The following is a 24,535-nucleotide window of genomic DNA, read 5'->3' on the forward strand; positions in this document are numbered from 1 at the left end:
TTCCTTTTTCAAAGATAAATACTTGGTGAATGTCCTTTGTCTATCTTTCTTGTGGATGGTTAAAAGATTTAAGAGGAGTTCTTTAAAGACGTAGTAACTTCTTAATTTTAATTTTTTTTTCAGAACCTTGTGTTCAGTAGCCACTGTAAGGCAGTCACTGGCTATTCAGATCATGTCATCCATCGAAGGAGATCAGCTACCTCATGTGTCCGGTGCTGCCAGGTGACTGAGCTGCCGTCCTTCCTGTGCATAGCCAGTCCACGGGTAAGTCCAAGTTAAGTTGTAAATTATGTGTTTTCTATTGTGTTTTAAATCTTGTTAGAATTGTGTCTTAGGAACAGGATGATCTATTACTTTCTTTTGGTTGTGTAAAACTGTTGTGAGGATATCCTTTTGCTACTGTATTCAATCGTGGGATTTTTCGTAGGGGAGGTGACTGTAATGTGTACTGAAGGGAAAAGGAAAGTTCTAAGATGGACCCAAGAAGAGTTGTTCTGAGATACGTAGATTTCACTTTCTCTCCTAATACCAAAAGCAGTAAAATTCTAGAGGAGATTGGCAAGTAGTTTATTCCCCAATAATCTAAGGGGGACCTGTAGGTGTGATATGAAAAGAATGGGGTGATTGTTTGGTCAACTCTGATGACAAAAGGGGGCTGAGGAGCAATGCTTTCTTCAAGAGAATGTTTGTTTTCTCTCATTGCCTCGGCTATGCTCCAAAAAGGAAACACCAAATTGCAATATATAAGGATACTCAAGTTGGCATTTTCTAAATCTTTTGGATATTAAGGGGCACTACTTGGGATTGTCCATCATCTAGTAACTGAAGTTTGAAATTACCTTAGCTGAAGTTTGCTGGGCTGACACAAGAGACCTTCATAAGTCTGTGGCTATTGTATTCCATGTTGCTGGATCTTGACAAAGCTGCACAAAATGTGCTTTTATTACCAGACCATCGAGATGGTGCAGTCTTGAGTCACTGTTGATGTTACTGCTGTAGGCTTGATCAAATGGGGCCACATGTGCAATTATAGATTTGCATCTGGAGAAGGGTGGCTGGCAAGTGGGGCTTTCTGCTTATTACCTACCTGCTGCTGCTTGAGCTGAATCCCGCTGGGCCTGCAGCTCTAGGGGCCAGAAATCCAACTGAGCTTCTCCAAGCCATATATCCCCCCTCCCAGTCACAATGTATTACGTGGTTCAAGAACAAGCAGCTACTCTGAGAGTAGATTGTGAAAAACGCTTCTCCTTCAGATTCCTTTGTCACTCTTTGCATTATTGATGAAGAATATATTGAATAATTTCCCACGTCAGGAAAGGAGGAGAGGGGCTTAGAAGGCTACTTAGGCAGGGGAAGGGAAAGGCAATATTTTATCTGACATTTATGCTAGTGAATAAAAGTTACTTGGTTTCGCTTGGCTGGTGTATAAAAGTGATTAAGTGGAGGCACGGCTTTTTGCTTCTAGGAATACAAAGACTTAATTTTACGCTTGTTAAAAACTTTTGACAGGAGTGTAAAAGACCTGAAACAGCAGAAAGAGCACATATGTTCTCAGAAACGATAGCCTTCTGTTGTTGTTTGACCTGTGATTAATTTTGGAAGTTAATGGAGCGAATGATAGAAATAGGAGTGTATGTTTATGTAGCAGCAATGGATCGGTGAGGGGGGTTAGTGTTGTAGTTTTCTTTCTAAGCATGCAATTTTCTTGAGTACAGGTAGGTCTCAGTCACAAAAAAAAAGTGGCTTGGAGAATGGATCCTGTATTCTCATTAAGAAACTGATTAATTCAGTCTAGTGTAATATTGTTTGGTTTAGTTTCAGTAGACCCCAGTGTATCAGACGTATTGAGCTGAGAAGTGGTTTTGGGCATCTCATGACGTTTGAAGGGTTGACTTTGTGTGGAGATAAATGCAGGAAGATCTTTAACAGTTAACTAAACTAAGTTACTGAATTTAAAGTGGCAATGCATTCATATATCCCTATTATGATATTTTTTGGTGTATTTCTGAACTATGACTGTTACATTCAATCAGTTTGACAATTGTGTTGACATAGGAGGATTTAGTACTAAGGACTATACTATCTTTTCTTATGAATAAAACCACAAAAAGAAACACGGAAAAAAAAATTAAAACTGCATCATGACAAAAAGGAGAGAGGAGGATCACAAACAAGCTTGAATGGAAGATTTTTTTAATCTGTTTCAGAAATGTACAGTTTTTTCTTGTATGGCCATGTACAAGATGCAGAGCTTTACCCTAGAAGTACATTTCAAAAAGTGTGGAGCTGACAGTCAAGATAGGCTCATGTCCTCGGGTGTCAGTGAGTGTTACACAGGCTACATGGGAAAATCAGTTCTTGTTAATGTAGAAATTGAAGGTGAGGCACACACAGCGTTCGTTTCAAGATTGTATCCTACTAGCTCTTCTTTTAGGTGAGGTATTACTGAAATGTAGTAGCTTGTAGATTTTTATGATGTGACTTTTTTTTTCTTTTAAAAATCCTAGTATACGAATTTCCATATTGATTTCAGTAGATAAGCCATGTTTCTGTGTCAGAAATTATTTTGCGTGGTTTCATGTACAGTGTCTATCTTTCCTAGGTGTCCTGGAAATAAATAGTAAAAGTTGTCTGTACTTGGAAAGAGCATTTGTTCCAGTCTGTCCAGTGTAGAAATATGAACTGAAATGTGATGGTTAATAGTGTCCCTTAAAAAAACCTAAGTCTGTACCATCGTTTGTGGTGTACATCAGTGTTGGGATAACAAGACTTGCTTGTGTTTTGAATTAGGAGGTTTTGTCCTCTCCCACAAAAGTCAGTCCTGTACTTTGACCGCAGATGGCAGTACAAGACCTGCACCAACCTTAACAGTGTTTTTTAAGTAGTAGAAATGTGTACAAAGTCTTAACACAGTCCCTTTTACTTTGCAATGTTTCATCATGGAAAAGGTTGTCAGGCATTGGAACAGGCTGCGCAGGGGAGTGGTGGAGTCACCATCCCTAACATTCTGTGATTCTGTGATCCCTGGAGGTATTTAAAAGGCATTTAGACAAAGTTCTTAGGGACATGGTTTAGTGCCAGAGTTAAGTTATGGTTGAACTCAGTGATCCTGAGGGTCTCTTCCAACCAAAATGATTCTTTGATTCTATGTAGCTTTGTGTATAGGCCAGTAAACCAGTCTGATTTAAAAATAGCTCTTGGCGTCTTGCAAAACAATGGCTTTACCATTATTGCTAAGGGTTTGTATGTTCTTTTTCTTTATTTTGATATGTACTATAATTGTGCTCATGAATCTGTTTAAACAATAGTTTGGCCCTTGCAAAGAGCAGTCTCAGTTTGTGAGATGAATTTATTCCTATAAGAAGAGCTCCTGTAAAACAGGAGCGGACCACAGGTTCCCACCCAGAAGGTCTTGCTTAATACCTGTTACTTTGAGTTAGGTGGTGGTAACTGTTCAGAGGAGCAGCCAGCATCTAAGGTATCAGGCAGCCTGTCCTTAGGTAGAGGCTGCTCCCCTCACATTACAGTTCTAAAATACAACGTTTAAAACTGTTGCTGTTTAAACTATTCTACTGTTTATCATTTAGTTAAGCCATTAAAATATTTTAATTTGCATGACATATTGCTATATGTATTATTCTCAATACATAGCAGTTAATTATGTCATGCTAGAGTAAGGTGTAACAAAAGCTTAAAACCTCTTCAAATACGTAGAAGCTTTTCATCTGCAATACAAAGATAATTCGTTTACTGTGTGTTTAATGTTTCAATTGTCCAATTATCACACTAATTCCCACCCCTACTCAATTCTGCAGAAACTCCACTGCCTACTGTTCACCACCAAACCCTATAGACTCCCGCACTTTTTCCTATGCAGCTCTGCCTCTTTTTTGTAAAATGTGAAATCTTTTACAAGTTTGATTTCTTCTGTGTTCATTTTTATTTGTTATATTGCTTTCTGTAGTCCCATAGGTAATGTCATTTTGCTTAGTGTTAGGATTCATTACAATGTTTTTAACTTGTGTGAATTTACATGGATGATTTTTTTTTATTGTACTTCTGAAATAAAAGCAACAATTTCTAGATCAATTATATATTTGCTATATATATGCTCTATTGCTATATTTGCTATATATGATATATTGGTGAAGAAACCTACAAAACATTGCAAATTTATATTTTTTCTTTGTTATAGGCCCATACTATAAGGTTAATTGTTTAATATTAAATTTTAGTTTCATTTTTAAGGGAGTTTACAACATGTTACTAAGCCTCCAGATAGTATGTGAAAGTGTTCTCCTAGCTTTCCTTTGTAAATTTGGTTATAAATAGCTTTTGGAAACACCCCAGAATGTTGTGCCAGAGCAGACTTACGTTCAGAAAAGAAAGGAAGAGGTTGGCGATCTGCATCTTATTGGAAAAAATTTTATGCTAAATAGTGAATTGATGTGTGTTTAAGTGTTGTAATTGTTGTGCTTGCTTTGCATCATGTAGTTTAACTCTCAGTCAGGTATCTAAAGAAAAACCCAGCAGAGTGGGCTGTCCTGGTACATGCACCGTGGCTCAGTTAATGCTTTGGGGTTTTCTTACTTGAGTATCTTGATGTTTTCCCATACCCTGGTAAGGGAGGGATAAGAGAAAGTGATAGATGGTATGACGGACAGCCGTGGCTGCTGGAATGAACTCTGCCGGAGGCCTGTGCAGACACTGGGCACACAGCAGTTTGGCCAACGTGGACTGTCCACCCTGCCCAGATTTGGGGCGATGGGGCAGAGCAGGGGGAGTTAAAGCGATGGATCCCTTCCAGAATAGCTCACATGGCATGAGATCAGAGTTCCTGTGTTTGCAGCGCTGGTCTGTCTGGCTGTATTGTATGTACTGAAGCAGGTAATAGGGCGAGGAATTCATGGTGTGGCCAGAAAAAAAGATCGTCCTGTGCGCACTTGCACTATTTCTGTGGCTCATTTCTGTTCAAATCGGCTGTCAAGCCCAAGAAATGTACTGTTCCAAAGCAGGGCTGTTTTCCTGTTCATTTTTTTCCTTTTTAATTTTTGTATCTCCCTAATTTCAAATTATCACATGAATTTCTGTTAAATATGATGTGCAAATCTCATCTCTGCTAGGGAGGTACTTCATTGTGAACTGAAAAAATAAAATTTTTTTTTTTTAAAAGAAATCTAGGTAAAACGAGCAGTGTGGCAAGGATGTTATTCTTTTACTCTCAGCCTTGCTATTAGTTGTATAGCAATTGGCACAAGGCATTGCTCATCAAAAGGCACATAGTCTGTGTCTGGTTGTTAACAGGGTGTTTTTTGTGGTGTGGGGAGATGTTGCATCTTTGCTTATTTTAAGCCCTGCCTAAGATTGTTTTCTGTTTGCAAATATCAGTAATGATTTGTCTTTTAAAATTTGATCCTATGGGAAGGTACCTGAAGTGTGGATGAGGAGAATTCTGAACAAGACTATTGATTATTATTTTACTTGTAGGTAACAGCTGTGCCACTGGAGTTCTACTGCAATGACCGGAGCGCAGAATATGAGCGCAGGGCACTGAAGGAAGGAGGGAGCCTGGAAGCAAAGCAGTGTGTGCTCCATGGAGCCCCGGAGCTTGCAGCTGCCTGGCTGAAGCAAAGCTCCCAGTTCTTCCCAGGGCATCCAGGAGGGCTGTTGGGGATCAGGCCTCAGAACGGCTGGTCTTTCATCAGGATTCCAGGTAGGTCTGGAGGTTGTCATGGAACAGAGGTGACATGAGTAAGGACACTTGCTCTTTGGTGGTAATTAAGCTTGGTTGTGGGCTTTCCAAGGGGATGGGGATGGGTATGTGTTTGGTTTTCCTTCTGAGTGAAAGTTAACCCTGGTATCATAAAACATGCTGTGATTTCACATCCTCTGTGTGAAATAAAGCTGTCAATGGATACTGAATAAGACTAATACAAACTTTTCTAATGCTTACAAACCTCTCTTAGCATGTCAGCCCTCAAAATGACTGTAAAGAGATGGATTTGCTTACTAAAGCGCAGTCTAGTCTCACAACCAAATACTATTTCGAGATTGGAGATAGGAAGATTGCAGGAAAAATAGCAGTCAGACCTTGCCTCCTAGTGTGCTGAAAGACCTTTGTATTGACATAAAGATTTTTGGTTGATCTTCCTAGTGAAAGGAAAAACATTACTTTTAGCAGTCTGCCATGAGAAGGATGGGTTTGTGGACCAGGTTCAGAGGAGGTTGGCCTGGAAAACAAGGCATGAGGGATTTACTGAGTTCCGATTGGAATAAAGACTTGTTCATATTTCCTGGTAAAGTGAGAAGGCAGTACCAGTGTACTAGTAAAATAAATGCGTTTAATTTTTTCCTGGACTTAAGCTAAAGTTATCCAAGATCTGCTAGAATTTGATTGCCAATTTGCAGTGACTTTCCTGGGCCAGGCACACTCTAGCTGTCAGAAGATGGTCCTGAGCAGTGAACAGAGTTCTGCAGAAAGTACCAGAGATCTGAGAGATAGCCAAAAGGAAAAACAGCTTACACTGCCAGATGCTAACTTATTCCCAGACCCTTTTGGGTCAAGGATGTTTGGCAGGGGAAGTTAGTCAGTAAAAGGAAAATGGCCTTTTGCTTGCTACAGTCCGGTTTAAGAAGTTCCTCATAAGTACTTGGAGTCATTTGAAGCACATGCACGTTTGTACCTATGTAACGGAGGAAACATTTTTCATGAGCTTGCACTAGATTTATGTTCAGTGACAGATGGTGATTTTTATTGTTTCTTCAGGCACTCATTGAATTGTTTATTAATTATTTGGAAACAGAAAATGAATCGCTGTAGCAGAAATGAGGGAAATAGTGAAGGGATAAATGAAGGTAGAAGGCATGGGCAGAGAAATGAAGTAGTTGAGGTAGAACACGGAGAGGTCTGCATTCTCTTGAAAATACTTCCATTTTAAGCTGATGACTTTGTTATCAATAAAAATTTGTAGAGGAGTAAAGATGGGGTACAAGAAGCTTACAGGAGTGAGGGAATAGGTGTAAGGTTAGGCAAATTGTTGTCAAAGTACAACAAAGAATTTGCTTGAGAAGGTGATTGGGATGAGTGCAGGGCGTTACGTAAAGCTGGCTTAATTTAGGAGGCGTTGGAGCTAAAAGGGGATTAAAGAAAGAATAGTTTCATACATACGTGTTTTAATTAGGTGAAAAGTAGCATTCTAACCTGAACTTATTCTAAGAGGCGAGGGCATGTGCCACAACAGGCCAGCTGTGTTCATATATGCAGGAGCAGGTATGGCGTGTTGCAGAAAGTGACTGACAAGCCAAAGGAGCCATTTGCAAGGCTGAAGTTTAGCAAGTGTCAAATGGAATAAACAGTAGGTGTGAAGGTCTGCAGTAAATAGGTGATGAGAAGAAAAGGGGATCCCTCTCCCTCCTCACCCTGGTCTGTCCTTTCCCAGACTCAGTGTTCCCAGTGCCCTAGCAGTAGGCTCAGCTGCGATCACTGTGGGAATCTCTTGAGGCTTTTCCTGTTCTTTGAAAGAAAAATGGTCCTGGATTAAATGGCAGGAAGTGTCTGAGTCCTTTCAGCATCGATAAAAAGCACCGGCCTCGCTGGCTGTTTACTGTGAGAGCCAGCTAGCTCCTCACTGACCCCATTGTGCCGTGCAGACTGTCGGGAGGGGAACCAGGGGTGTCAACTCGAACCCACACTTTATCTCTCTTTTCTCTGCTTTTTGCATGTCCAGAGGCACTTTTTCTCATTCTCCAGAGAGCGGTGAGCCCAGCTACCGTCATCAGCCAGAGCTCCTGACTGGGGTTATTTTGAGTCATGATTATTTGCAACTATTCTTCCCAGGCCGTAGGATCCCACTGTATCCCCTGTAGGTAATTTATGTCCATATGCCTGCGTGGCAGGAGGCAGAGACTTTTTTTTTTTTTCAGACTGAAATCCATAAGCCATACAATAGGATTTTGCAGTTACATTATATTTGGTCTGGTTCTTTTTTCTTGTTTATTTCGTACAGTGCTGAAGAACCCAAAAATTGCATCCTAAGGGGAATTTTTTGACTTGCAGGCGAGGACTGCTATCTCCTGATTGGCTTTAAAAAAGTTCCTTTGATGCTATTAAAAAAAAATTCCAAAGATATTGTCATTGGAAGTTTTCACCAATCATTAAAAATACAAAATGTACGTATTTTGGAAATCCCATTTTAAAATAAACAAACTGCCTTTTTCTGCTCTCAAAGTGAAACGGACTGAGAAACAGAAGTGAGAGAAACTAGAGGTGGAAGACTTTGTTTTTTCTCTTTTGAATAATTGTGGTGTTTTTTGAAGGTGGCATGGATAGAAAACTGCATTTTCTGTTACCACTTTCCAGAATTTGTCCTTTGAAGCACTAGGTGGCAGACTTCAAGCATGCAAAAATATATTTGATCTTGGTAGACACAATGATATCAAGATAGCATCCTTAAAGATGCCAGGTTAAAGTTGAATAGCTTTCTCTTCCAGAGAAGATAGATCTTTTTTTGCTAGTTCTGTTTTTCTTTCCTAAAAAACCCCAACTTTCTCAGCAGTGCATTCTGTTCTGATGCTGAGATATTGGACAAATTAACAAGTTGCTAAGTTTTCAGGCAACTTTTTCTTATTCTCATTTCTCAAGACCATCTGCAAATAAGTTCTTTACTTATAATTTGCATTCTATCGCTATTTTAAAGTAGTAGCTTACACAATGGTGACCTAAGGAACCAGCAGCAAAGGATGCGCATCATTTCCAGTTACCAAAACTTATTTTACCTATTCATGCCTGTATGAGAAAAACGGTAGCATTTTGTTTTTGGAAACTTTCTATTTGTAGAATCTTTTTGGTTGGAAAAGACCTTTAAGGTCATTAAATTCAACCACTGATCTAGCACTGCCAAGTCTACCTCTAAACCACATCCCTAAGAACCTCATGTACACATCTTAAAAACCTCCAGGGATGGTGACTCCACCACTCCCGTGGGCAGCCTCTTTCAATGCCTGACAATCCTTTCCATGAACAAATTTTTCCTAATATCCAATCTAAACCTCCCCTGGCACAACTTGAGGCCATTTCCTCTTGTCCTGTCACCTGCTACCTGGGAGAAGAGACCAACACCCTCCATGCTACAACCTCCTTTCAGGTAGTTGTAGACAGCGATAAGGTCTCCCCTCAGCCTCCTTTTCTCCAGGCCAAACAGCCCCAGTTCCCTCAGCCACTCCTCATCAGCCTTGTGCTCCAGACCCCTCACCAGCTTCATGGCCTTTCTTTGAATCTGAGTCAGTCAAGACTGGCTTTTGAAGAGACCCTGTTTTTTCTCTCCGCTTCCTTCCAGTCACGTGGCTTTTGGATAACAATCATATTATTTTGTTATGCATATCTAGGTTCCTCGTGTTTGTTCACTTAGTTCATTCTGAAATAGCGAACTGACCAATTAGAATAAAAGCAGAATGTCATGGCTGTGTGAATTTAAAGGAAATAATAACATTTTTTAAAAGAGTAAGCATTCCTACTATGCAAAGTTTTTGGCCTACATAGATGTATTTTAAAACCACACAACCATAAGTCATTTCCATTTTTACCTAATTTCCTAAGTTCAGGGTTTCGTTTTCCAAAGTTTTTGGTTTTCCTTGGAAGAATGCATGAAATTATAAACTATTTGTATGTAATTGAGTTCTGTTCTAGAGATGTGTCATTATATATTATGTTGCACTTAGAAAAAACACCAGCCCGAGCTGTGTTCCCGAGTTTTCCTTACAGTATCTCCTTGGCTTGGCTCTCTAGTTGACAGGTTCCCTAAGGTAGTTGCTAATGATTCAAGCAATAATGTGGCACTTGCTCCTGGCAAAGCAACAAGATGACCATCAAAAGGGACAGGAAGCTGGAGAAAAACAGTGACTGTCTGGATAGGCAGAGAAGCAAGAACGAGCAGAGCTCTCTTGTCTTGGATTCTGGGCTGGTGCATTGCAGGAGCGTGGCTCTAAACTTTCCAGAAGAGAGTGTGTTCGCAGCATTGGCTTGAAGTCCAAATATAATAACTAATAATTTTAATCAATATTGACAACCGACAGTTTTTTGGATTACAGAAGACAGAACTGTTGGTTGCATCTTCTGATGTCCTAATGTAGATCTCACTAATTCCTGCATCAAGTCCATTATTTATATTTAAGCTAAAGGATTTTTTGAAAGAGATTTTGATAGAAATACTAAAGTGATGAATAATCCCCCATGTTTCTGGATAAAAGTGTTTCTGGATAGTTTTTCCTCACTGTTGGAAGGGTGAGAGGGAAGCGTGCCTTGCTTTTACAATTTAACAACTCACTGGATACTGTGCCTTTCTCTGCTAGTATGAAGTTCTCTTCTGTTCTTAAAAACCTTTGTCCAAAAGAAGAATCTTGAGTAGTGCCAGTTGCTCTTTGAAAAATGGAAATGCATCAAGTTTCTGCATTTCCTCTCTGCAGGAGAAGTTTTTTAACACACTAAAATCTTGGAGATTTTTCCTGAACACTTTCTGTTTTCTACAGCCCTTCTGAAAGATGTACTAAACCCAGGCATGTTATTTCACAATGATCTTTTAAATTAAGTATGGAAGAATAGCCACATTCTTTCTTTTCTCAGTAAACCGCTGGCTGCATGTGCAAGAATCAAACTTGGCCCTTTCTGCCACATCTCTGCACTTGGGCACTCATGGACTGTGTTGCCTGCCATGCTTATAAGATCTTTTTAGAAGCACCGTTTTGTGATCTGCAATCTTCTGTTCCACTAGTATGAACTTGGGTTTAGCTGTATTAAAATGCATAGTGCTCAGATGAATTAATTAATTTTAGTGTATACCTTTTCCTTTTTAATTGGAATATTGTGCAAGACAGCTAACTGTCTTACAGAAAGCTGGATTTTCTTCAGCCCGTCAGTTAATTCATTCTGTTCCATGGGAAGCATGCGGAAGTGTTACCTCCTAGACATTAGAGAATGGTACCTGCTAGACATGTCAAAAATATTTGGGTTCTGTACTAGCCTGCACCATCTGCAGTTGTCAACTTTCCATTTTGGCTGTAAACCTAATTTCAGACATCTCAAAGAATAAAGAATCATCGGTTGCCTTTCCAACTGATAATATTTTTGGAAGAAAATTTCTCTTCATCCTTTCAACAGTAATGTATTGTTTACTGAAGTTTATGTACAGAATGTACAAACAGGAAGGCCTCCTTCCTGAAAAATACTTCACGAGCATGGCCGAAATACAGAGGACGTGAAGTATAAAATCTGAAGTGACTTAAGAGATTGATATCTGGAAACATTTCTTAAACAACAACAAAAAAAAAGAGCAGAGGACAGGGAAGAAAAAGATGGCAGTGTTATTTTACAGTTCCCCGGTTTCTGTGTTGGTGAGGGGTTTGATCATGAAACTAGATCTGTGGAGGATAAGTCTAAAGCATAGCAGCAAATGTCCAGAGGACAGCATTTTGATGTGTGAAGTGGAGTAAAGCTTGTTCAGCTCCGAAGGCGTGTTGTGGTTGTTGATCTGGCCAGAGCGAATCCTTAGACAAGGGAAATGGCTGTCCAAAAAAGGACTGAGTCCATACTCGTGGGGAGGTCAATCTGGGATGAGATTTTGCAAACTGGGTATACTCATATACACCTGTCCCTGCAAACAGAAGTTATTGTGAGCCGTGCAGTGTCATTGTAAGTGTCAGTCTAAAGGGATGTTGCAGTTTCTTCCATCACGTGTTACTTTAGGGATTATAATGCAGTGAAATGCTCAGAAAACTTAGAAGTCAACTTGTTGCATGTAGCTGTTTTAGCTTTATTAGTTACCTGCTTTTCTTCCATTTCTTTTCAGACAAGGAGAGTCTGATCACTGACAGTGGGAAGCTTCATGCTCTTGATCTGTTGTTGACACGGCTGAAGTCTCAAGGACACAGAGTTCTCATCTACTCCCAGATGACACGGATGATTGACTTACTGGAGGTAGGAGATCTATAGCCTACAGAAGACAAATTCTGAAGATGCAGATTTTGCAATGATGTTTTGGAGAAAATACTATAATTTGGATGCAGCAAACCTGACATAAAATTATTATACTGAAGGCTACCCAGTAAATGCATCAATATGAGATTGTAAGAGCTGCCATACCAAGTTAGAATTAAGGTCCAGCCTAGTGTCATGCTTCCACCAGTGTACAACAGCAGATGGTATGAGGAGAATGTACAAGAATAGTGATATTTCGCAATTAGTCTCAGTGTCCAGCGTTTTTCAGCTCAAGGGCTGTCTGAGCCAGATGTGCATTCTGTAGATTCAGGAATCCTCAATGGCTTCTTCTTCCGTGAAATTGTTCAGTTGCATCTTGAGTCTGTGTAAATTTTTGTCATTTACAATGCCCTGTGGCAGGGGGTTGCATGTCTTAATTATCCTTTTTACTGGTTTTGAACTACTTCCTTCTCTTTTCATTTGGTGCCCATGTGTCTTTTTTATTGGGAGAAAGAGAGAAAACAGTGATTAATTTTACATGGTTTATGTTGCTTGTAATTTCACAGACTCTTACTGTTTCCCTCTATCGTCTTATTCCTGTACAGAAGCTTGGTAGACATTAATAATAAGAGGTTGCCTGGCATATATGATGAGAAAGAAATTAGGAGTTAAGTCATTATTTGTTATTTAAATACATTCTGTCTGCGTCAGAAGAAGAAAAGAAAAATCAGTATTTGATGAGCAACCATGCCACCAAAGAGCTGGTCTGAAGAGACATTAGTAGAACTATTAATGTGGTTTCCTATTGGTAATACTTGTAATGCTTAGAAATAAATATTTTTATTTCTCTGGGCTTCTGTTGAAGATAGCAAAATTTGAGTTTTCGTCTGGGTCTGAACAAAGGAGTATCTTCTGTCACAATGCCTCTGTCCCTTATCAGTGAAGGATTGGTAGTAATAACTTCTACGACTATCTAATTCTGAGTAGGAAAATAGGAGATTTGATGTATGTTAGTTTCAAAGAGGCAACCCTGATAAAGTTTTCTGACTGTGAATAGATAGTAGGTGGGAAAATATTTGCATTTGGCAGTATAATTTCAGTACTGCTAAAACCTCAAGATCCTGTGATCCTTTAGCTATTAGTCCTAGGTGTACATGGGCTCTCTCAGAGGTGTTTGATGTGGGATACTGTCGTCTCCACAATAAAGAGGAAAAGTGAGAAGCCTGAATCAGTAGCTGACTGAATCATGAGCCCTGTGTGAACAGAAGTGCATTTTAAGGTCAGCAGTTAATAGTTCAATTGCAGATCACAAGCTGAATTTTTATTTTTGCTGCTATGAGGAAAACCAGAATTTGCATGGTTGCAATTCTGTATTTTGGCTCTTTGCCCAGCATTGCTTCCTATGGTGCTTTTTTGGCAAATATTAGACATGGAGCAGGTTTGTTGACACCCTGCATTACACCATGAAGTTCCTAAAGTCGAGTGCTCAGTACTTCTGTCTTTTCTGTTAGCATTCCATTCTGAAGGCTTGGGAGCACACCATTTTGCTCTTCCACCTCCTAAATGCTCAACTTTACTTATTGGGTTTTATTATTACAAAATAAGCCACCTACCAAGTCCTCTGTTTATCCTTCTCCTCACCCATGTAACACAACCTGGAGCTGAGCAAGCTGAAAATCAAGCAAGGACTCAGTTTGTAAGAAAATCCTTGCAAAAGTTGTGTATCAGTAGATTTTTTTTTTTGACCTGAGGTACCAAAATACATCCCCTCTGCCTACTTGAATATGAAAGAACATCAGGTGTCCTGTTTCTTTTCACAGTATTTTGACTGTGTCAGTGTAACTGTTATGGTATCATACTAACCTAATCTACACAGGGCAGAGAGCACGAAACACATTGCTCACAAAGTTACAAAACCATTTTTGTTTGATGTTGCTGAGGTAAAGAACTGCTGTTTAATTCAGCTGTTACAAAATGGCACATATAAATGCAAAGAGGAAAACTATCTTCTTTCAACGGAAGGGGATAAAGTATAATTTCAGTACTGTTATTTCATGTAGATATGTATTTCATACTTTTTAAGATTGTCACGTTTGTTTTTCTCGATGTGATTGCCTTCTCCTATATGGAAGAGTAATCGTCCCTCATTTCAGTGGGAATCACATTGCGTTTGTGTGATGGCGGGTCAAATATATTCTGCATGAAGTAAAATGTCTTAGTTAGATTCTACCAAAAGCTTACTAGTTGTGTTAAAACATAAGAGTTCTCCATTTGGACTATGAAATAACATGAACGGAAAACACATTATAGTTTTTTGAGAAAGGATCAATGGCGAAGCCCAGAAGAGCTCTGACTTTAACGGCACTGCATTAGTGCCATACTCGAGTCATTCTGTGTTGCTTGTTTCCTGCACAGGTGCTCTGTTGCCAGTGCCACTTTCATTATTTTCCCTAGATTGATACTTCTGGTGGCTTGGTGACTCCTTACACTAAAGAACATTGGCAGGTAGATTTTTCAAGCAGGTCTGCTATAAGTCTATATGAGATTAAAGCCTCCCCATGAAGCTTCCCTGACCCCATCACTCCTTGTGGGAACTATAAAAATGAGCATCATAAAGTACCTTCCACAATTAAATAGTTTGTTTGCCATCAGAGTGCTTTTCTTTTCTTTTCTGCAAGTGATCAAAGCACTAAACTGCTGACAAGTGTAGTATAAGTTGCAATTTATTTTTTCTTACTGAATTGAAAGAGTGTAATGTTAATATTTGGAAAAATATTGGTTAAAAACAGTTCACAAAAAAAGGATGCTTCATATGAGCGCTGTTACACTGTGACCAAAGGAAGGTGGGTGGAGGCAGACCAGAACCTGCTGAGCAGAGTGTGGATCAGATGATTAGCTGAAGGCCAGTGTACTCACCTAGTTTGCAGGGCTGGGGGGAACGACCCATGAATGCCCGTATTACAGATGTAAAATAGTTTATTCTTTTGTAATTTGTGCCTTAGTGGAAATGTCTAAGGTCTGGGGTCAGGATAAGTGCACCGCACCTGATGGAATGAAAGAAGTTGTTTTCTATTCATGCTGAAGTTTGTTTAGAGGACACTAGTGAAGAGATGGTCAATACTGAGGTGAGGGAAGACTAAATCAAGGTGTTGAAAGGTTGAGTCATCATAAAGACAGATAACAACAGTAATAAAGAGATGGAAGGAAAAGGCTCTTGTGATAATAGAAAAAGGATTGCTCAATTCTGGAGAAAAGGTCATATAGTGCCCAATTGACAACTGTATCTCTCTGGTCTTAGTTGGTGACAGAAACTTGTCATAGAAATGGAATAAATCAATAGTAAATTAGGGCTTGAGTATCTGTGTGAAGTAGCTGTTCCCTGCTTTGAACTTCTGTTATTGTACTCCACAAATCATACTAGCCTTGAGTTCTGTTTTGTGAAGGTAGACCAAGTGTCACTTTGGCCATTTCCACATTATTTGCTTATTTTTCATCTGCCATATGTTGAAGCTTCTTTCCACTACAGCAATCTTTTTCCCAGGTTCGTTATAGTATGGCAGCTCTTTCACCTCATCTGTGCTAGCAAAGCAGAACGAAAAAAGGAGCAGGAGCCCTGAAGCGCAGGTGAAAAGCAAAACTGAGCTTGGTGCTGTCAGACGGTTCAGTAGAGTGCAAGCGCTGCCATGTCTTCTCATAGCACATCAGTGCTGTATCTGCTGAACACTGCAGCTTGGAGCAAGATGAATCCGATAGTTCTTGCTGCTGAAGCACCATCTGTCTTCGTTTACAGTCACAGCATCTCAAAAAGACACGTGTACCAGTAGGGTTAGGTCTAACAAGTATAACCCATAGGATTTGCATCTTGTCAGCCAAGGATCACATTGTTAGAGTATCAGGGGGTATCTTTCCGGAGAAACTCTATGGACATCTGTAAAGCCTGGAGAGCTTTCTATGTAATTCAGTTTCTATTGGTAGTTGCACAGGTATTAGAAAATGCTGAGTACCTTAATGCCTGGAAAATGGCTCATTGTAAAAAGCCTTGGCCTGCAGCATTCCTGGTTGATGCCATTTGATTTGTGTCCCAGGCAATGGTTTCGGTTCTGTTGCTTGTCATGAGCTGTGGGCTGACACACCAAGGTAATGTTCAAAGTGTTCTTGTACGCAGTCAGATTCACAGGCTCTTTAGGAGCGAGATAAAGCCTGAACAGACATCAGCGTACAGTACCAGGTTTTAAAAACCACTAGTCAAATGGTTTAAAATTGACAGGAAGCAGATACAGCTGGTTTGTTAGGCAAGATTTGCTTTCACAGTGAAAGCTCAGGATTTAGTAAAAATTTAGACTTTGTGAAAGCAAACTTCCTATTTCAGTGATTTACCTATTTATTTATAGAAAAAAAAGGCATGTACCATAACACTGTCTGCAGTGCAGCAAATGCATCCCAGCTCTGAACGGACATTGTCATTTATCTGTTATATGAAAAGCAAAACCTGACATATGATTGAGTAGCTTAAATTCCTGAATTTCTGTTATTGTAATGTATTGCTTACGTAAGATTGCTTATAGCATATTTGTCGATAACATTTAGGGCTTTTCTTTTGGTAAGTAGCAATTCTGCTTTTATTGTTTTTTTCTGGAAGAATCGAGATTGAACAATTTCAAGAGCAACTGTATTTTTCTGATGTGCGTTCTTTGCAGGAATACATGGTTTATAGGAAGCATACCTACATGAGATTGGATGGTTCTTCGAAGATTTCTGAACGAAGGGACATGGTAGCAGATTTTCAGAACAGGTAATACATTTTACAAGGTGTTTCTGTGTTAAATTCTGTGTACATAGAGAGTTGGTATAAGATGTAATGGAAATATCTTAAATTCCTGATAGAAATGCACCTTATTTCTCTGAAGCAATTTCTAGGTGGTTTACTGACCAGGAATTACTGGTGTAGATACTGAACACAGTTGTATTTAGGAATTTGTCATCTGTGAAACAGTATTGCAAGCAATTTTAGTGTGCCCACCTATTGTGCTTCTTGCCATTACAAATACACTTGCTTATAAAGAAGCTCAGTAGAAAGGCAGCAAGTGTTCATTGGTTGTTATATACTCTGACAACTGACACTGTGAAGATGAGATTCAAAATCTTGCATGTGCTAGAGCTTTGCAAGTGACCTTGTTTTCTGCAAAACAAACAACCTAAGCATGTTCTATCTAGAAAGCTTAAACTAACATACAAGTGATAAAATGAGTGTTTTAATTAGATAGTAAGATATGCTAACCCATTTCATTTAGTAAAGCAAAATGGATTCTGCAATTTTTACAAGCACATTAGGAAAGGGGAGGATGTGATCGTATTGTAAGTTAATATCTTTTAGTATAAGTTTGTCTCTACTAGGGTATATTATTTATAATGATTGAGTTTGTGGTTATTAAATTTCCTTTTAATCTTGGGATATGGCTTGATATGATGTCAGTTTGGTGTGCTGGTTCACAGTAAGGTTATCGTTCCTGGATATTGGCATGAGCATGTAAGAATGTCACTTTTCTGAGGAGACAGGTTCATAGATGGTTGTTTTCTGTGAGGTGAAAGCAACATTCTAGACTAGTGAACAGTCCTTGCGTTAGCAGTGCCAAGGTATCATAGCTGAAGACAGGAGGGGAAGCCATATGGAGCCTTTCAGGCTTCTGGTTCATGAGGCTTAAAGACCTGAAGGACTGTGTTGCAATGATGAGTCTTCTAGTGAACTCCTCAGAGCAATAAACTTGAAAAGAACATGTGCAAATACCTGAAGTGAGATGACCATGCAGTACCTTTCTGCCCACTTCCAGGTGTCAGAAACAGGTTCCTTACGGGTTATGTTGTCCTCTCGGAATCCTTACTGTTCTTCCGATAAGGTGCTTTAACCAAAAGAAGTGAAATAGTTTGTTTTTATTAATGAACAGGATTTGTTTTTATTAATTAATAGAAAAACTGAAGAAAAATAACCGTTTTAGCAGGAAGTCCCTTTGAAATATATAGGTCAGTCAGTCTAAACAAGAATTCCTATTAAAATGTTGATTGAGTTCCTCTTATACACTATTAACTTACAAGAAATACTTCCAGGGAAAAAAGCCTGACTGAGACTAAACTATCCTACAGGATATCCTAGCAGGGTGGTGAAAATATATAGCTATGGAGTCATAATTTGTTCCTGTAGTCTGTGGCACTGTCTACTTTCTTTCCTTGCCATATGGCATTTCCAGAAGCATTTCACAGCTGGATGTTCAGGTGACTGTCTATACACATGTTCCACTGTAGTTACAAGAGTGAAAATATTTCCTGGCCAAGGATTTACCTGCATTGCAAACAGGCACCTGTTGACTTCTTTGGCTTTGTTACCTGCAAGATAAAGTCTAGAGATTGACAACTCAGCTTCAGCTTCTCCCAGCTGTCCATAGCTCGGGGTGGATTTTTGCACTCTTAGATTTTGTACTGCCAACCTTCTGTTTCTAATTTTAGAGGTTTTGGTCCTTTTTCTGTTGATGTTAATTCATAGTTTTCATAATTATTTCTGTTGTCTATTGGCAATTTCTTTAGGAGTGGGAGGGGGGGAAAGTCTTGTCTTGAACCAGCACGGGTTCTTTGAGAGTCTGGTTTTTATGATCCCAGCATTGCCAGGTACTTGTGAATGTCTTAAAGTTTGAGTCCTGCCAAAACAGTCGGTTCTACTTGACCTTCAAGGATATGGATTCCAAACCCCCTATTTCTTCGCATTTGTTGAGTTGTACTAGCACATGCGTTACTACTTGAGTTTTCATCAGTTCTTGGTCATCCTGCTTACAGACCTGTCTCCTTATTTGCTCTATTCAAAGCACCAAATTTTGAATAAAACTTCCATGTACGCAGTTTCAATATTTATTTTTCTTTCTTTATCAATTGAGCATTGTTAAAGGCAAGATTTTTTTAGCATCAGTTCTGTGGAACAATAAATTGTTCTTTGTCCATATGAAATCTTAATTTCTAATGTGAGCAAGATAAACAAACCCTGGTTTGTTTTGATAGAGATTAATAAGCTGCTATTGCACACTGACTGTTTGTGTGTTCCAACAGTCCTGATTTGTAGATTAACTTCTCTCACTCATTCATTGATTTTTTTTTCCTTGACCATGAATGAACAGCACAAAATGTTCTGGAGTGTTCAAGTAATAGAAGTAGCCCTGATCACGTTGTATGGGTCCAAAAAAAATATCTACTTCTGTGGTTGGTTCTTGTTAACCATGCACAAAATAAGGATGTTTTAATCTCTTTCCTCTATAGGAATGATATTTTTGTGTTCCTGTTAAGCACAAGAGCTGGAGGCTTGGGCATTAACCTTACAGCTGCAGATACGGTAGGTGAAGTTTGGTAAAGTAATACAGAATAAAAACTTGACTTACTAGTATTTAGTTTTCAGTATAAATGTTTCATTGCTTTTTATGCCTCATATGCCTCCAACCACTGTTTTTCCCAAGCTGCTCATTTCCTGTCTCCCAGCCTCACAATTTATGTAGAAAAATTGGTCTTTCTGTGTGAAATTGACACTCTCTTAGCCATGGTACTGCCATTCACATAATGAAATTGCATAACCTTGTTTACTTTGTTCCTATTTACAAGGTAGTGTTATCTTGATTATGAAGTTGTAGAGTGTTGGACTTTTGGTACACAGTTTTTGGTCACAGTTGGAAATATCTTCCTTCTCCCCACATACTTTAGTACCAGAGTCGAGAAAGGAGTTGGATGCCTGAAGGGGTCTACAGGTGCAAATGACACTTCCATACAGTGAATGCTGTTTCCTATATGACTGTTCGTTCTCGAGGTTCAGCTGCAAAGGAATCAGTAGGACAGGTAGAGGTTACCCTGTTTTCTGTGCACAGAAGAACGAAGCAATGCCTCTAAAAGTTCAAAGTCATTTATAGTTGAATATCAGATAGTCAGGAAGGATAAATGGCTTCCCCTCTACTCACCCAAGGTTTAAAGACATACAGATTTAAGTGAATTGCAAGGATTTGCACTCTGGAGCAGTTGCCACTAATCACCAGGGATGGAATACTGACCTAGCCGAACCATTTATCTCTTCAACAACAGCTATTCTTGTGCTTCTAACCCAGTACCTTGTGTGCAGACAGGCTGTAATCCTTAGCCACACAAAACCAAAGATCTCCGAATCAAAAATAGTACAGAAATAAAAAAATATATATCCCATATCTTGCTGTTACTTGAAAGAAATCAGAAGAAAGCGAGTATCTGGAGGATATTCAGAGTTGAAAAGTTCTGTTGATTGAAGTTGCTTCAACAGAGGAAATAAACAGGCAGAAGCACAGGCTCCTGCAGGCTCATTGCTTAAGCATTTTTTGTTCTGTGGTTTTGTAACTTTCTGAACAATTTGTTGTCTAAAATTTGTTTCAATGGTTTTGTTTCATATTTCTACTTTACATAAGCACTGTTGGAATGATAAGGCAATATGAATATAATGTGGTGTTTCAGTTTTCTGTAGTAAAAGCACTGGAAGTGTTCAATTAGACTAGTCTTTATCCAGTTTTGAAAAAAAAAAAAAAAAGATGAGTATTACTTTTTGTGTGATAACTCTAATTTGATGGTCCTTTTCTTCTAAAGGTAAGTAACACTAAAATGCATTCATGATGTGCTTAGCCTATGATTAATTACATGTCAGTGATTTAATGAGCTAACAAACTTAGGAATTTTGTGCCTCCGAAGCAAATTTGTTGAAGAAGATATTAAAGACATTCTGTGGCAGTTGAAACATCCATGGTGTAAATTAGTTTGATTTCATCTGAAGCGTGGCAGAAAAGACTTCATGAGATAGGGCAAAGCTGGGTTAATACAGCCTGCAGTGGGGCAGTAAAGCTCTGAGGTGTGTAGCAGAAGTTTAATTTTCATTAGTGTATTGGATTTTTGTTTGTTCAGTCACCAGGTGCTCTAAACGTATGTTTTTATTTAATCCTTTCTGTTCCGGTGTTCTTTTGCAGGTCATTTTCTATGACAGTGATTGGAACCCAACAGTAGACCAGCAAGCCATGGACCGGGCACACAGGCTGGGTCAGACAAAACAAGTCACTGTCTACCGGTTGATCTGTAAAGGCACCATTGAGGAGCGCATCCTACAAAGGGCTAAGGAAAAGAGTGAGGTGAGAATAAAGAAATCACCTGGAACAAGAAGTGACAGAAACAGTACCAGAAGACGTATCCAAATGAGTAAAGAAAGAAAAAGTATCCGCAGGGAGACAGAAGAGAAAACAAAAGGGAATATCTTTGTTCAGATAAACAAATCTGTGTCCCTAACACAGCCGCGTTACAGCTGCATTATAAGAACGAGCCAAAAGCTGATATTTACACTGTGACTTTGTGAAAACTGTTTCTTATGATGCAGTGAAACTACTCAGGCTTCTTTAAGACTCGAGCTTCTGTCTTTGCTGTGTCAGGGCTACTGACTCCTCTCATGTATATTGTTATACCACAGTGGAATTTTATTTTAAAGAAGTTTGGACGGTCATCAAGTGAAAATGATTTGAGGTGTGAGGGTTGCCAGAAGAGCTCAGTGTCCTGTAGCATCAAGCAATAAGCGTATTAGAAACGTCAAACCTCATGACACTTTATTGGCAAGAAAAAAATAAGCAGATTCGCTTTCTTTGGTAGCAGCAGGTATACTATATACAGCATTCAGATGTTTTGTGTACTAAGGGTTTCTTTTAGCTTTTGTCCTAATTAGATGCTGATCGTGGTGCTGCAGCAACTGAAGCATCTCCAGCTGAATGTATTCACATTTCCCTTATTGAAACTTACCCATTTTCTCCAGGACACTGCACTGGAGTCACCTGATATCAACTTGAAAATAAAGTGTAGTGTTTTTGCTAGTGATCCAAATCTGTGAAATGGGCTTATGCTAAAGCTTGTTCTCTTTTGCTAAGTTACAACTTCTTTGTTGTTTTTTGTATCTGTCTTTGCTTGTTTTAATGTAGTTGCAGTAAGAGGTTGAGTGAATTGCTTAAACTGACGCACTGACTCAATATGGAAATATAGTTTTCAGTCAAGGAGACTAAAAATGTTGTGACCTTTCAGAATGTGATCTGCGTGATCCTCTGTGCAGATTACTTGAAAAATTTGACTGGTGGTTTATACCTGACAGGAGTACTGTGATATTGTTCTTTTTTATTCAGCAGTCTATTAATACTATTATCATTTGTTGTTTATTTCATGGTGGTTTAGAAGAAGTGCAACTTCGCACAAGGGCTGACAATTTCCTGCTTTCTAGCTCAGTTGCTTCTCGTATATTATACTCTTAATAAATCCTCCCTGAAATTTCGCTACTAACTTTGGTATGACAGAGAAGTTGAGTCAATTCTGATTTACACAGATGCGCTGGCATCTTATTTTGGCTGGCTTTCAATGACGGGTATTGAGAAAATGGTTCATGGCTGCTTTGAGTAATTTCTTCATTTTTTCTGTCTTGTTTTTTCCCTTGTAGATCCAACGAATGGTGATTTCAGGTGGCAATTTCAAACCTGACACCTTGAAGCCAAAAGAGGTGGTCAGCCTTCTCCTGGATGATGAGGAACTGGAAAAGAAATGTATGTTAAATTCGTGTTGCAGCATTTTCCCCATGTTCCACTTCATTAGGTTGTGAAATCTGTGTTTTTATCTCTACAAACACATGTGTTGCTGATAACAACTTCTGTTTCCTGGCTCTTTTTGTGTTGCCGACTCTTGTTAGTACAAGCTGGTTTCATATCATTGCTGAGCTGAAAGATGATGTTGTGCAAGAGAGACACAATGATGTGATAAAGCTTTTATTGGCACTCATTCAGGATCATTGCATTGTTCCTGAATGACAAGAATTATGTCGGTCATGACAAGAAAGTCTTAGTAAAAATGCTGTGTTTCATCATACCTTTTTTTTTCCTGTATTAGAGTTATACACTTTTATGTTGCTTGAAAGAAGAATTTCACTGTAAGACTTTTTAGTAATTTAGATACAAATAGTTTTAATACAATAGTGTTTTCAGTATTTTAGTTTTAATACATTTGACTTTTCTTCACAGTTCTGTTAGAACTAGAATTTTTTGTAAGATTCACAAAAGGATATGAAACATCTTTCCAGTGGTGACAACTTTGTGTTTCTTTTCCAACAGTGCGTCAGCGTCAAGAAGAGAAGCGACAGCAAGAAGAAACAAATCGTGTGAAAGAACGTAAACGTAAAAGGGAAAAATATGCTGAAAAGGTACTTTGATGCAAAGAGGTTGCCTGTGTCAGCAGTAAAGCTGGAAGAGCTTCAGGCTCGCTATTACATAGTGTGGAAACATTTTTTGCAAAGGCATTCTAGTGAGAAAAGCCTTCTTCTCTTCAGCATTGAACCTCAGTCTGTGGCACTTCCATACACAGAAGAGGATTATTACAAATATGTAATGTGTAGTTATCTGTATTTTAATATCATTAGCAACTTGAAAAATAAGGAAGTACTGCATACCCAAACAACACTGTAGATCATCAGTAGTCAACAGGCAACAATTTGAGGACTTAAGCTTGAAAAAATCCCAACATCATCAACTGATCATTCTATGAGATATAAAATGGTGACTTAATGAAGATTTTGTTCTGCAAGGACGAAAAGGGAATGTAAATGAAGTGTTACTGACTCCTAGCTAAGCTATATGTTTTAGAAGAAAAAATAATGAATGGTATTATTTTATTTATTTCAGAAGAAGAAAGAAGATGAATTGGATGGGAAGAGAAAGAAAGAGGGCATGAACCTCGTGATCCCATTTGTCCCCTCAGCTGATAACTCCAACCTGTCCGCTGATGGCGACGACTCTTTCATTAGTGTAGACTCCGCCATGCCCAGCCCTTTCAGTGAGGTAAGACTTGCTGCTGCTTCAGAATATACTATTTCAGTTCTAGCCTTACATGCTGTAGGATTCTTGCCTTCTGTTATTATAGCTCGTGTCGAACTTTGAGTCTGTGGGAAAGTGAGATGTTGTAAAGGTGAACCATGGAAATTAAAATTATTTATTGAAAACATAACAGATGCTAATAAGCTGCCTCACAGCTCCTTGTGTTCTTTGACATTCCATTATTCCGCTCTTCATTTGCTCTCTGCCTCCCTTTACTTACAGCAAGTTCATGCCCTGACTCTCATCCCTTTCAGCCCCTGAAATTTTTCCATTCCTGCCTGCTGTCCCACTTATTTTCTTCCTACTTTTTTCTCCCTTTTTCCTGCCTTTGTCATGCTCACATTTATAACCATGTGCCTTCTTCCCTACCAACACCTTCCATAGCAAGAACAGGATCTTTCAGTTCCTGAACCAAACAGTATCCCTCACTTAGCTCCTCGACATTGTTTCTTTACAAGTACTCCTCACTAGTCTCATCTACATCCTTCCCTCCTTCCTTCCTTGCTTCTGATTCTGAATGTTTTTTATTTTGGAATTTAAATTGTACGTTCTCAGTGGCACACATCTTATTTTCCTTCATATTTTTATAAACAATTGCAAACCAGTTTTGGCAGCAAATATATTCTGTTCTATAGATTTCTAT

General features: G+C 38.9%; 1 protein-coding gene across 3 annotated transcripts in view; it reads left to right on the forward strand.

The window, feature by feature from the left end:
* INO80 (INO80 complex ATPase subunit) overlaps positions 1-24,535 on the forward strand; it is a 69,013-nt gene that overhangs the window by 40,321 nt on the left and 4,157 nt on the right. For 2 of the 3 annotated variants that reach the window (XM_080345801.1, XM_080345800.1), the window contains 9 exons: positions 124-264; positions 5,488-5,713; positions 11,841-11,968; positions 16,666-16,760; positions 19,265-19,337; positions 20,974-21,132; positions 22,470-22,572; positions 23,134-23,222; positions 23,701-23,856. In XM_080345801.1, the coding sequence (XP_080201927.1) occupies positions 124-264; positions 5,488-5,713; positions 11,841-11,968; positions 16,666-16,760; positions 19,265-19,337; positions 20,974-21,132; positions 22,470-22,572; positions 23,134-23,222; positions 23,701-23,856 (1,170 nt within the window). The remainder of the gene's footprint in view (positions 1-123; positions 265-5,487; positions 5,714-11,840; positions 11,969-16,665; positions 16,761-19,264; positions 19,338-20,973; positions 21,133-22,469; positions 22,573-23,133; positions 23,223-23,700; positions 23,857-24,535) is intronic. The other variant, XM_080345802.1, reaches the window with a different exon arrangement.

Source organism: Nesoenas mayeri (genome assembly GCF_963082525.1).
Source record: "Nesoenas mayeri genome assembly, chromosome: 5".
In the NCBI taxonomy this organism is placed as follows: Eukaryota; Metazoa; Chordata; class Aves; order Columbiformes; family Columbidae; genus Nesoenas; species Nesoenas mayeri.